The sequence below is a fragment of the Syngnathus floridae genome, chromosome 3 (assembly GCF_059516105.1).
Source record: "Syngnathus floridae isolate MCC-2025c chromosome 3, RoL_Sflo_1.0, whole genome shotgun sequence".
NCBI lineage: Eukaryota > Metazoa > Chordata > Actinopteri > Syngnathiformes > Syngnathidae > Syngnathus > Syngnathus floridae.
In genome coordinates this window covers 18,289,216-18,303,827 of record NC_142415.1, presented here as the reverse complement: position 1 = coordinate 18,303,827, position 14,612 = coordinate 18,289,216, and the positions used below count along the sequence as shown (strand labels likewise).

General features: G+C 45.1%; 1 protein-coding gene across 9 annotated transcripts in view; it reads right to left on the bottom strand.

The window, feature by feature from the left end:
- Positions 1–2,949: 2,949 nt before the first annotated feature.
- sall1a (spalt-like transcription factor 1a) overlaps positions 2,950–14,612 on the bottom strand; it is a 124,388-nt gene continuing 112,725 nt past the window's right edge. For 5 of the 9 annotated variants that reach the window (XM_088371053.1, XM_088371052.1, XM_088371060.1 and 2 more), the window contains 2 exons: positions 6,026–9,414; positions 2,950–4,368 (listed from right to left, as the gene is read on the bottom strand). In XM_088371053.1, coding sequence (XP_088227179.1) covers positions 3,919–4,368; positions 6,026–9,414 — 3,839 coding nt within the window. In that variant the 3' untranslated portion in view covers positions 2,950–3,918. Of the gene's footprint in view, positions 4,369–6,025; positions 9,415–11,758; positions 11,919–13,422; positions 14,322–14,612 lie in introns of those variants that run through there. The other 4 variants (XM_088371056.1, XM_088371055.1, XM_088371057.1 and 1 more) reach the window with 2 other exon arrangements.

The following is a 14,612-nucleotide window of genomic DNA, read 5'->3' as shown; positions in this document are numbered from 1 at the left end:
TCATCGAAGCGCCTGATCTTTGATATAGCGAACATAGCGAACCTATTCGAGGCCAAACAAACACCGAGCGTATCTTCGTTAACATCTCGTAACGTTCCCATCAGATCAAGCTTGGACAGTACTTCTTATAAAACAGCGTCTCGTTTACAGGGTTCAAATTCAGTAACAATTAGACCAAATCTCTTCCAGGGTCAAGTTTCTCTGAAGTCCCTAAAAATGGCTGCTTCAAATCAAAACGTCTTGAGACATTTTTTGTGGAGCCGACCAATAAGATGAGGGAGAAACAAAACCAATGGTCAAGTCTGCCAAATATCATCAGCATGCCCTGCCAACACTCAAATTTTAGGTTGCCAAGTGAAACTGATTATTCCTTATGGCAATTTGAATTTGGGAGTCAACCAGTGGCACTTTTGTGGTAAACAATGGTGCCCACTCAAGTGGGTGGAAAAGAGTTGACATTTGCTCTCCCACCTGTTTGCCAGACATAATAGGCAAGGCAACATGAGCTCGCTCTTGGACTAAACCTACAATAAGACCGAAGAGCGCCAGATACGTGACCTCAGCTGCGTGCTCTCCAGACGGTGGCGGCATAAAAAAAGGAAAGCCTCCAACGAGCGAACGACAGTAAAGACGCGTCTGCAAATCGTTGGATGCGTGCCTGAGGCCTCACACAATTTTGGAGGTCTGCTTAAGACTCCGAAGTTTACAACCCCCCCGTGAGGCCAGCCGGTCACATGCGCGTGATTGACGCTGCATCCGGATGGGAAAAGTGAAGCGGGCTTTGATCCCCTGCCTCAAGTCCAGAAAGATCCGTGGGGAGTCCGGGCAGTGCCGGCACCCGGGGCGACGATTTGGATTCACTCAAGTTTGCCTAGTAGGAGGTGGCGAGGCCTGGTGATGATAGCGACTGTGATTCACACAAGAAGGCCGAATCTTGGATTCGAGTCTCCGTGTTCTGAACCGTGAAGAGGATGTGCAAAATAAAAGACTCTGCAGCAAACATCCACACATCCTTTACATTCATGATGAATAACAGGAATTTATTATCCCCCAAAAAGGCATTGTATGTCTGCTTTGTGAGCAATAAAAAGTGACATGGGAACCATTTTGGCTCCTGATTGCAGCGATTGTGTTTCAGCCTGTGTGTGTGTGTGTGTGTGTGTGTGTGTGTGTGTGTGTGTGTGTGTGTGTGTGTGTGTTGGGCTGTTGCGCTGGAAGAGATCCACACATGCAACACATTCCCACCACCTGAGATTGTAGTTTTTCTGTACGCGTGCATGCTTGCATTTGTCCAACCATCCTTTCTTCCATCCTGTCTGCATATGGGCCAGGCGAGAATAAAAAAAAATAAAGCGAGAGAGAGAGAGAAATAAAAAAGGCGGCCAAGCTGAAGTTCTACTTTTGCCGGGCCTGGTGGCACACTTGTATTTAGTCCCATGTGCTTCCTGTTTCTCTCCTCCCATGACGGAGCTCTTTAGAGACATGAGCTAACACTTAACATGACGTATACTTCCTATGCTGGTAGACATGTACATATTATAATAATTTTAAACATTTTAAATGATTTACAATACAATAGACTTGACGGCCAAATTGAAGAAAAGGTGAATAAATTACTAATTACTTGTACCTCTAATAAATACAGAAAATCTAAATGATGCAAAAAGTCTCCCTTTATATTTGTCTCCATATGTTTGAAAAGGTTAACAAACGTGCAGATGGGGGGAGGGCATACATTTTTAAATGTAAAACTTTAGCAATATGAATCAAATACTTTACTGTATATATATTATATTGTTACACAATCCAGCTAGCTAATTTTGAATTTACTATTTGCCCTAATAAATGTATGCATACACAATTTATGAATATTAGGACTATGCAAATAAAAAAAGTCATATTTGAACTAAATTAATTTATCTCAATAATAATGGAAGAAAAATTGCAGAACGAGTAGAAGTGATATGGAAAGTCAATGACAATATTTTAAAACGTGACTTAAACATAACAGAATTACTGTACATAACAGAAACGCCTTCCAACACAATCAAATAAAGTTCAATTTAGAAATATACTTACCTCAACAAAATTGCTATACTTATTTCAAATGTATATTTTTCATACTGCAAAATGAAATGAAATTTGTGAAAAGTGAATTTGAGTCATTTAGTGCCGCATTCAACACGTGAAAACAGAGCGCGAGTTCCAGAGGACGAGATACAATTGAACGCAGCATTGGATGCGCCGCGACGCGTTCAAGGACACGCGTCTGACGGCGCAGCCACAAAACCTCATTTGAGCGATTTGGATAACGACAAAAAAAGAATAAAAAGAAAAAGAAAAAAGGGCGAGACGACAAATTGCCTTTTAAATCAGAATCACGCGGTGCCACAGTCTTTTGTGACAGCTTTATTTAAAACAAAAGGGTCTGAAAATATCCGTTTATTATTTAATTTAAAAGACTTAAATTGCCACACACGGGATGTCGGCAATTGTTTTAATTGATAAAATGAGAAAAAGAATTGAAATATTTTCTTCAATTCATTTTCTAAACATCAAGTAAAACGTATATTTATTAATTAAAAATTACAAGAAATAAATTTTCGATTTTTTAAAACTATAAAGCATGTATGTGTAGCCAAGAAATATTGTTTTTACCTTTTTAATTAAAAAGAGTTAGAGGAAAAATACGTTTTTTTTTCAAACTTAAATATATCAAGTGTGGTCTTAAAATGATGTGTATAAAAATATACACATACAAGAACATAATTCTGGATGTTTCTTATCTATAAAATAGCTAACAATATTCTTTTTAAAATTGTTATGTAAAAAAAAAAAAAATTTGGGGCGAGAGGAGAGGTACACTCTGGGCTGGTTGCCAACCAATCAAAGCGCACAGACAATAATCACAGTCACATTCACACCAAAAGACATTTTAGACCTATCATGCATGTTTAAATGTTCTATTTTTATTTTTATAGCCAATCTATCTGTAATGTACATTGCTTGAGGTGTACACTCAGGACTTGCCAGCCAGTCTGGTGGCCAAATTAAACTTTTTTTTTTTAACTTAAATGATCACATATGCAATTAAGGTGAACTGATACTAAATAAAACAAAGCACACCAACACAAACACTGAATGCTTCTTTTGGAAAACAGATGTATTTGATTATTATTCGAGTAAAGAATTACAGTATCTTAGAGTTTTTGTTAGTAGGTATTAAAGTGTAGCGAAACTGGACCCATTAAAGATCTTCCACCTTTCCGAGAAAGTGCATGTAACAGTCCGAAAGGTTTGTCAAACCCCAATATATTTATATTTATAAAAAAAAAAAAAAAACACTATCATTTTTGTGTGTCCACCGGACTTCTTCTTCTTGACATTTATGTACATCATCTTTTGGGGGCTCTTGAACACGACACTTTAGCAGCACTGTGGAGAACGATTGGCTGTTTCTGTTCCAAACATCGGGGGAGGCCGTGGGTTGTGGGGTTATGGAAGTAAACATAAAAAGTAGCAAGAAACATCAAAATGTCCATGTTTTGTTTTCATTAAATAATGCGTGGGGCGTGGAAGGGGGGTGGGGGGTCTGTGAACACACGTCAAACCGTCTACAAGATCAGTGTACAATATTTACAGCATTTTGCATCTTACAGGCAGACGTCATATCTATACGGGGACACGGAAAAAATAATTTAATGCCAGGGTCAGTATCTATCACACGTCGTCTTTAGAAGAAGCACACGCACGCGCGCGCACACACAAACGCACACACATCTGGTCTAACTGTTATAATGTTTTCCACTGCGTCTCAAGCACGGTTATAGTCACTAATAAATAAGCTCCCGGGAACTATAACATGTACATTGTACAAAACAGACTTGTCTTCACAGTTCTGGTTGTGTCTCTGCGTGTCTAATTCGTGACGATTTCTTTGTTGTCCTCCATGAATCGCGTAAACCTGAAGTGGGCGCCGTTCTCCGTGCCGGCCATTCGCTCCAGGCCGGCCAGGGCGGCGTTGGGTTCGGCGCTGTGGAGTTTGTCCAGGCTGCCCGTCAGGCCGCCGACGGGCGAGCTGCCGCCGTTGCCCACGCCGGCGCCAGACATGGGCGGCAGGCCGCCGCCCTGGATGACGGAGATCTCGTTGGCCTTCATGGCCAGGCCGCTGGAGAAGGCGGCGGCGTACTGGTTCCAGAAGCTGGCTGGGTCGCCGGCGCCCACCCGTGACACCGCCGCAGGGTCCTTCTGGAAGATTTCCGGGAACTTAACGGGGTTGGAGCCCAGAAAGGCCATGGGGCCGTCTACTGAGAGCCGGCGCCCGCGTCGGGCGGGGGCGCTGTTCCACATGTGGGTGCCCATGTGGACCTGCATGGAAAAATCAGGGATTGAATAAAGGCCCAAACTAAATCAAAACACACTAAAGTGAACATTTTAAAACTTTCAAAATTTTGACCTGTCACATTACAGGATCATGAATTTGCCGTTCTTGTTACATAAGTAAAACTGACCTGTTTAAAAGGAATCTTGCAACAACAAAAAACATTTCATAAAAAAAATTATATTTAATTTTTTTTTAAAAAATGGCATAATATTTGACTTCCTCCACCCCAGAAAATTGAATAAAACATGCCCTTATTTATTTTTGTTGAAATATTTTTTAAATGTTTTAATGTGCAACTCCCTCGTGCCCATGTGGACCAACACAGACGCGGAGGAGGGTGGATCAGGAATGCAAATGAGAGATGATGCAATGGAAAAAATAATAGCAATGATACCGCACTGCACATGAAACCGGCTTCACACCCAGGATGCAGTGAGGCGCTTCACTGCGTGTGGTGGTAAACATCTTATTTTGGGGAGGCCGTTTGGTCTGAGCCCTAATATGCTGCTCTCACGCGGGACTTGCAGGCTTGGGCGGAAAATTACACTGTCTGCTTTCATTGCTGCTGCTGTGGCACCATCAAGTTTTTCAACAAGATACAAGAATGTTAACAACACATGATGTCGACTAAAAACGAATTATTCACGGCAAATTTTGAAAATCCAACACTTACTTTGCTATCCCAGAAATTTTCACGGGTCAGATTTAATTGTCCAGAAATGAATGAATGACAAAACTGAACACTAGTATTAATTGTGCAGTCATTATTTCCTGCAAATATTTTTTTGAATAAATTGAAAATTTGTTCTGTTGCTTTAGCATTTTGTGGAAACAGTTTGTTGTATCAGTTATCGGGCATGTAGCTCCCAACTTGTGACCAGTTTTAAAGTTTAAATCAAGATATACATATTTCTTTAAATTAAGAAATAGGCTAAAATGCAGATGTATTTTTTTCAGATTATTTTAACATTTAAAAAACAACCCACTTACATGATTTGTTAAATATATTAAGTCTGACACCAAAGTTACAGAAGGGGCTACATAAAATTTTTTTTGAAAAGCATCTACTCATTCGCAACAATACTTTATCACTCATATTTTACCTCCAAAATTGTGTGGATGTGCATTTCATCTCCAAAAATCATTGTGAAAACGTAAGGGGAAAAAGTGAATGAAGTGTGTAGTTGCAGTAAATATTGACTGAATCGCAACGGGTTAGTAGTGTGTTCTCTTTGTTTGTTTTGGAGAATTAAACATGCAGCGGGGTCAGACTGACCCACGAACATTCCTGGTGTAGCAAAGAAGCAAACATAACAAACATGTAAGTGACTCTAATTCCCATCAGCAATTTGGTTTAACCCCCGCCACCATGATTTATCCCCTCATTCGTCACCACTCATCATCCATCACAAGTCATTTTCTAATCGGGAAAGCGAAATTATTTCACAGCAGACAGGAAACCGTTCACTATTGTGACATCATGTCCGTTCTTACTTTTGAAAACCAAAAAAAACCAAAAAGCAGACCGGGCTCACATTGTGAAGGCGAGTGGCAAACTCAATGGTGTAATTTTTTAGTCTATTTTGTTTAACAAACTGAACCCTGAAGCGAACTTTAGTCTTATGATTTTTGCGAGCATACCTTGAGGTTTCCTTTGGTGGTGAACGCACGGCCGCAGATGCTGCAGGCGAAGGGCTTCTCGCCGGTGTGCGTCCGCTCGTGGATCTGCAGGGCGCTAGATGAGGAAAAGCACTTGCCGCAGGTGTTGCAGAAGTGTTGCTTGGGCGTCCGGCGGGGCGGCGCGGCCGACAGCACCGGCGAGGTGGAGGCGGACGACGTGACTATGCCCGCAGCGGCCGCTACGGAAACGACAGCAGAGGGGGCGGAGTGGTCCTTGGCCTCCGGGTGGAGGCCGTGCAGGAAGCCGTTGAGTTCCGGCTTTCCCAGGGAGCTGACGGACAGCAGGGAGGGCGTGGGGCTGGAGGACACGCTGGTGTTGGAGGGCTCGAAGAGCTGCGAGGGCAGGTCTCGCATTTGATGGGTGAGCATGTGCTGCTTGAGGTTGCCCTTGGTGGAGAATCCCCGGTTGCAGGCCGTGCAAATGAAAGGTCGCTCTTTGGTATGGCTTCGGTAGTGGATGTCCAAGGCACTCTGACACGCAAACGTCTTCCCGCAGATGTCGCAAGATGTATTCTTGGCTATGCTGCGCTCGCGGAAGGGGAAAATCATGCCCAGGGGGTCCTTGGAAGCGTTGACCGACGTCAGGTCCAAGGCTCCGATGTTGGAGGGGTGAGGGTGTAGGAGGCCGCTGTGCTCCATGGAGAATGCCCTCTGGTGCCTTTCTTCCAAGCCTGGCGATTTGCGGGGCTGCGACGGCATGCCCGCTGGGGAGGGAGCCTGCATGGAGGAGGTAGATTCGGACACAGCTGGACTACCCACACTTTGGCTTTCCACGTCCCCGCCGAGAGACGAGGAGTCGTTGGTGAGACAATCCCCCTCTGTCAAGCCGTTAGACATGGCTTTGAGTTCTCGCAGCTCCTCCGCGTCCATACACTGGGGGTTCTCTCGTCCTTCGGTGTCGAGAGCGACCGGGGAGTCGCACAGGCTGTCGTGGGAAGCGTCTGCCGACCTGGGCGTGTCGGGCACGCTGCTGTCGGGACACTCCTCCATCCCCTCCATGTTGTCGTCTGAGAAGTTGTCCAGGTCGTCAAAGTTTCTCTCGTCAAACGAGCCGGTGTCAGAGACCATGGATTCCGGGTAGTTCTCAGGCAAAGGGTTGTTGGGTATCTGTCCACCCATGTGCATGCGGATGTGCTGCTGGAGCACCACGGCGTTGGTGAATTTCTTCTGACATATCGGGCACGAGTGTTGAACTCGAAGAGGAGGCATGGCCCTGTGGACGCTGTAGTGGGTCTTCAGGTTCCCCTTGGTGGTGAAGGCTCTTCCACAAATCTTGCACTTGAAGGGCCTCTCCCCTGTGTGAGTGCGATAGTGCATCTTCAGCGCGCTCTGACAACTCAGCACCCGATGGCATATGACGCACTCGTTGGGGTCCGTCACCTTCCTGTCAATGTTCTCCACGAGCTGCTGCAGCTTGGATGTCTCTGAGCCGTGGAGGGGATCCAGAATACCTCCAAAGGGGAATTTTGCCTTGAACTGGTCCGACATGAGAGGCATGAGCGGGTTGGTCAACATCGGCGGGCTGTTGGACGTGGTGTACTCGGTGGCGCCCTCGGCAGCAGAGCTGACGTTGGTCACGAAGCCTGAGGAATGGCTGCCTTCTTCAGTTTTTCCGTTTGAGGTAGGCAGAGTTGCACCTTCGCCCTCTTCTGACGCTCGGGTACTTTTAGCTGAAGGCTCGGAAGAACCTGAGTCACTTGTAGTCGAAGGAACCGGAAGGTTAGTTATGGCTATCGAGTGATCTTCCTTTTTAATGAAATGGGGCAGGCTGGGCATGGTCGGCGGCAGCAGCATGCCGACCGAGGAAGTCAGAGTGGGCAAAATGGGTTTGCTGTCTAGCCAACTGGTGACCGGCTTCTCCGGGGGCATGGACATGCCGTAGGGAATGCCGGTGCTCGTTGGGATGTTGTCCAAATGCTCGGGAACGGGGTACGGGTTCATCTGGATGTGCGGGTACTTTTCTTTATGGCGCTGGAAGTGCACCTTCAGGTTGCCCCGGGTGGAGAAGCGGTTGCCGCAGATGTTGCACTTGTACGGCCTTTCACCGGTGTGCGAGCGCAAATGGATCTGCAAGGCACTGTCGCTACCAAACACCTTGCCGCAAAACCTGCACTTATGCTTGAAGAAGGCCTCTTCTGAGCTGCTCTTGGTCTCGAACGATGCGACGTTGGGCACCTTGCCTTTTCGCTGCTGCACCAGATTTGCCAAAGAGTTGAGGTCCTCAACGGTGGTGCCGACACTCGGAAGAGAACTGGAGAACATGGGGTTTCCTGGCGGGGGCTGAGGTAGAAGGGGATTCACCGCCGAGCTGAGCAAGCTACCGATCCCGAACGACGGGGTGGTAGACTTGGCCAGCGGGGTGTTAGTGACGTGGCACGGCCTCTTCTCAGGGGGTTGGGAGTTGCCTGTTGACGGCACCAGGGTACTAATGCTCTGAGATGTCTCACTGCTGCTCGGGTTGGACTGAGGTAGCTGTGCCGCAGCAGCGAGCTGCTTCAGGCTACTAATGCTGGCTGACTGACTAGCCAGGTTCTGCGCGAGACCCGCGGCTGCGGCCAGCTGTTGCGAGAGATGGGAGCTCAGGGTGGCCAGCGGACTGGCGGCGGTGGGTCCCATAGCGCCCGGAGTTGAGGTCGGGGGCACTTGCATTTCTGGGGACTGAGAAGCCAGATGCAGTATTTGGTGGCGGATCTGCTCAATGAGCTGCAGCTGATGGATCTGCTGCTGCTGCAGGGCGAGGAGCTGCTCCATCAGGGCGGGCACCGCCACCCGGGGACCCCCGGAGGTGCGTGCCTCCTGGGAGAACTGGGCCACAGCCACTTTGGTGCTCTGCAGGTTTTCGATGATGACGTTGCTGTTGATCATGGAGAAGTTGCCCAGCTCGGCCAGGTTGCCCAGCTGAGGCAGAGGGGCTGAAATTGCGGAAGTACCCACGGCGGGCCCGGCAGTGGCCTTCCCGCTGAAGCTGCTCGCCGCATTGCTGGGGCTTCCACTCTCAGCTTGGCTGCATTCCTCCTCTTGACCGCTGCTCATCCCTGAAACATCCACATCCATGGATTCGTCTTTTTCCAGCGCAGCGAGCTCAGAGAGGTCGCCGCACTCTGTCTGATCAGTGTTATTAGCAGTGTCATTCATCTGGTCGTCAGGATTAAGAGAAGGGGAACCGGGTGAGAAAGATCCAGCGGGAGAGGCTGGACTTTCATTCACAATTAGAACTAGCTGATTCTTAGTGCAATTCTTCTGGTGCTCCTCGAGCTCGCAGAGTTCAAAGAACTCGGCGCAACATCTGTTGCAGACGTGGGCGTCGGACTCCTTGCAGGGGGGGTCCTCGAAGCAAAGTTCTGTGTCCCCTGCAAAAAAAAAAAAAAAAGAAGAGGACGAAACAGGATTAGCGATCAGAAATGTTTTGCAGCCAAAGCGGCGGCTTTATCTCCTAAAGTTCCATTGTTGCTAATCTTAAGTTAATCAGTTTTACACTTATCCCCTTGATGTGTTCACCAAAAAAAAGAGATCGAAAAAGCAACAATAAGCTATGAGCGATGACAAAAAAGGGTGCAGTGGTCGCTGAAACAAGATAAGAGAGGATATAAAATCAATGAGAACTACTCACATATCGCTTAAAAGTGATGTTTGAAGATGTACATCAGGCCGAGGCAAAAGTAATCATTTTCTTCAGATAATCCATCAAAAATATAGAACAGAGTGCAGCGAGGGCGCGGCTAGGACCCTTTAATGAAATTTCATAGAAACTCATTGATTTCCAATACAGCGCTTCAAAGTCTGCTTGTCCACTCTGCGCCAATCAAGCATTGGACGGACTTATTAGACTTTCAATTCGCTGTCAACTTTGCTCATTTTCAGCCCGACGTCGCCATTTCGGACAGGTTATCGGTACGGCTAAATGCGTTTGAGAGGATTGAGGCCGAACAAGAAAAAAAAAAAAAAAAAAAAAGGAATGGGGGGGAATATCCGCAGAGAATGGTAATGCTGTTAAATAGTTTCAAGGAGTATGATTGAATTACCTTAAACCGGTAAAACATCCCGTTTGACAAATCACAAGACGCGTCACATGACTAACGCTCAAACTACAACAAAAAAAAATGACGGGAGATCAAAAAAGCTCTTAAAACTATCCAAAGTAAGAGATAAGTCATTGAAAGTGCGCCGTCAATGGTGCTGCTGGAATTCTCAAACTCATTTTGCATTCTTTGCCCCTCTTTTGTCGAAATCTGTTTAACATACAAGTTGCTTTACAAATTGCATTTTTCTATGAATCCCTTTCATTGCGACTGAGCCCCCTTCTGCCTCGCACCCTCCTCCTCCTCCTCCCCATTCTGGAGACTTTCATCAGGGCCAAGAATTCATTTGCAAATGAAACCCTGCAGAAGTGCACACCCCCCCTGCCCCACAGCGAGACAGGATGCCTCCCCATTGTTCACGCAGCATGGGAGCGGCGGGGATGGTCGGCCGGCCGGTTGGTCGGGACCCCGGCCCCCCGAGCTCATCCCCGGGGCCGGGTCCCACTCCGAAGCGCACTCAAAGGGATTATATCTTCCCTCGGTGTTCTTCAGCGCCGCCAGACAGCAGATAACCGCAAAGTTGCCATGACAATAAACCCCCCGGCCCGAACGCCGGCCAACTATGCAAACACACGCCATAACTTTTCACGGCAAATCTCCCACTTTTGAAAAGAACATGCAGAGCTTTGCTTGAGAGTTAATTTTGGGAAGACAAATAAGAAAATGAAAGGGACACGGAAATGGAAAAAAAAAAACGGTTATAAATGTGAGAAATTTTAGAAAACCAAACTAAATGAAGTGTGTGTAAGTAAAAATGATGAGAATCTGTCATGCACTTAAATAAATAAATTCAGCTTTTTTTTTTTTTTTTAAACCAAATGAGGTCACTACATTTTTGGAGAATATTTATTCCACATTCATTTCCGATATGAGTTTTGAACTTCAATGCAAATGTTATATTTGTTAATAAGTCAACAAAAACATAACATTACAGGTACTAAGCTTTTTCTTCTCTTATTTTCTGATCTTTTTAATGTATTTTCAATTTTTGTACACGTGCTTAAAAGTTACAAGGAATTAAACGCTCATTACAATACAGTACAAATACATTATATTTTTTAACATTTAGTCACGAAAAAAGCTAACTTGAAATTGATTCAAATTGAATTCTTGTTTTTCCATTTTACAAAACTATGATACGTTTAATTGATACTTTCCATCAACCGACGTTCCTAGATGGCGACTTTGCGATACGTTTAAATTAAACAAGATTTGAGCACAAACAAAATAAATTAAAAAAGAGGTTAGTTATATTAACAGCATTGTGTTATCTTTTAAAAGCATGTGAGTTTTAATCTACACTTTGTGTCCAAAGTGTGCTATTTTACTTGAGCAAACAATCAAAGCTTTGTGTCAAACTGTTAGGACAAAAAATAAAAATCAATGCTGGAGCACAGGACATGGCGCAGATGCTAGCATTAGGCTTAATTCCCAAAATAGCAGGGATTAAGTTCGAATTAAAATTAAGAATCAAGCTAAAGCTGCCGCGAGGAGGATGCGCTGTTTATGAATCATAGTCAAGAAGGCCTCAAAAAAAAAAAAAAAAAAAAAAAAAAAAGACGAAGGAAAAAGAAGAAGAAGAATGAGTGAAGATTTGAAGCAGGCGAGATCCTACATTGTGTTTTTTTAGGGGCGGCTTGGGAGCTCCACATCGCACTCAACACCAGATGGAGGTCCAGCAAAAACCATCATGGTCCAGTCTGGCCACGCAGGAGGACACTGGCGGAGCTGTGGTCCGGTGTCATGCTTAAGGCAAATGGAGGAAGGGAGGGTATGGGCTAACACCCCCCAACCAAATGACAAACACTTTCTTGTTTGCAGGGGCACACAAAAAAAAGAAAGAAGAGACCGAAGGAGGGGGGTTGCCCTTGCCAATTCCCCCCCCAGGGGGCCACTCTGATAGGGGCTAAATATTGATAAGAGCCTCACTTAAACGCTTAATAGAAGGAGAAAAAGAGTGTCAGGGCCTGGCTCGGGCCGCCTGCGGTTCCGACTAGTCGGGTCAATGGCGACCTGAAGTGGATCTCACTGGGCCCTGAACTCTGAGCACCCCTTACACACACTCACACACACGCACAGGGCCCTGAACCCCGGTCGCCCCTCACATGGAGGGACACTGGCAAAGGTTAAAACAGCACAGCACCAACACACACACGCACACACACACACAAATCTTGACACACTTTTTAACCCTCATTCTTTGGGGGGTGAAAAAAAACATTTTTACAAATTCTAATTTACAAATCTATTTTTAATTTTACAGAAGCATTATGTTGAATCCAAGTGACATATTTTGCACGTGACAGAAACTCTATAGTCTTAATGCACGTACTTAGATTAAAAGCAAGTTTAATTTGGGCAGAACAGTAGAATATTCTAACACAAATGTGCATTTAAAGCAACTCCAGAAATGTGACATTCATAGGTTGTTTTAAATTGCACATTAAAATCCACATATTTTGCACGTTAATACTTTGAATTTAACTAAGAAATGAAATTTTAACGACATAAGTTTTGCTCAAATATGGCTTTTTCTGTGAAAAAACATAACCTTTAAACTCCCGTAACTTTTATCCCCGAATTTATCTGCACTTTTATTCACAAGTATGACAAATTATTATTTTAAATATACACGTATCGACATGGAAAAAAAAAAAACTTCACTGATCGAACGAATCGGATCACATTTTTGACCATCAACGCAACATTTGACACGATTATTTCCTGATGATGTCATAAATTACGGCACTGTAAAAATCCCACTGTTTTCTTTCATGTAATCAAAAACGGACTTATTTGAGTCAACAATTCTTTTAGCTGTCTGAGCGCGCGTGTGTGTGTTGTGTATGTATGTGTGTGTGTGTGACTCACGCTGAGTAAGACTTTTTAATATCTAAAAAGACAGTGAGCAAACTGTCTTGCTATGTGCATAAACAAGAATGCAAGCAAACATGTTCAGTTTGTACGATTTTAAGACGACAAAGAAGCTTTAACACACTTTTTGAATGCGTTTGTGTGTGTGAGTGACTTCGCCGGGGTGGTCCGAGCCGGTTGAAAAGAGGGTTCGCTTTAAAACCCAAAATAAAATTATAAAGTTTTTAAAAACACACGTTAAGTTGCACAAATGAAACTAAATTTAAAAAAAAGTAAGTTAACATAATTGGAGCGACGATGTGTGCGCGTGTTCTTTAGAACTATGCATTAAAATAAAAAAAAGTGAATCTATTAAGGTAGGAGGGATGCTGGTGGAGCGCAGGAAGAGGGGCCGGTGCTACTCACCATTGTGGCCGGCTCCGGGTAGCTGAGTGTCGGACTGAAAGTGTTGCGGCTTGGCTTGTTTCCTGCGCGACATGCTGGCTGGCACATGGGGCAAACACCAAGCAAAGAAGAGACGAGGAAGACCAAGAAGAAAAAATGAAACGAGGGGGCCCTCAAAATTTCACGCGCATCGAGCCCATCCAACGCGCATGTGCCACGTTATGATTATCAATAATGCCTCGCGATTAATCATACGGGAGGGAGGGAGGGAGGTGGACGAGGAGGGGCTGGTAAGGAAGGAGGAGGGAGGGGGGTTCTTTGAAAGGCGATTGGCACCTCGCCAGCCCCCCCTCCTATTCAAATGAAGTCTCTTTAATCAATTAGCTCCTGATTTGCTTTGCTGGAAGGAGGGACGGTGGGGGTCTTCTTCGTCTCCCAACCCCGAGGTTCCCAAACTCCGCTTGAGGAAGGAAGGAAGCCCCCTCCAGTTTTTGGTCACCTTGGTCTTGTCCCAACTGATAAATGTTGCAAAACTTTCTCCTCCTCTCGCGCCTCAAGCAGGTAGTAGTCCGTCCCCAAAACCAGAGGCGTAAAAATCACCTTTGAGCGGCACCCGGTTGGCGCAAGTCTTCCCGACTGCAAAAATCCACGCGTGCCTCCGTGCACTTCACTTTAATGGAGTCATTTTTGTGCTCGGATGGTCTATTTTCGGGGTGGTAGTTTTTTACACGCGAACACGTTGTCATCACACACCGCAAACGGCGAATAAACAAACTTTTAGAGAGGGCCCCGTGCAGCAGCGGGACAGCGGGGAAAGAAACGCCCATCTATTCGCTGATTGGCTGGTGGGATGTTCAGTCATGACGCTGGACCACGCCTCTTTCCCCGCCTTCTTTTGCCTTTTTTTTCATCCACTTCTCCTGTCGAACAAACACACCAACGATCAGCGGCGACAAGTTTTCATTTATTGTTATTTCGTCATCATAATCTCCATCATCTTTTGTTTTATTTTTAAGTAGGCTAAGTTAGTCACAACAACAACAACAACAATAATCATAATAACAATAATAAAATGTATTAAAAATGTCCTATTGTAGGCAGGATACGATTGGGTAAATTTTGCATGTGGTATTTAACTCACAATTAAAATTATATTAATCAAAATGTCTGAATCAGCCGCCTGAGAACACAACTTGGGGGTTGCAATTACA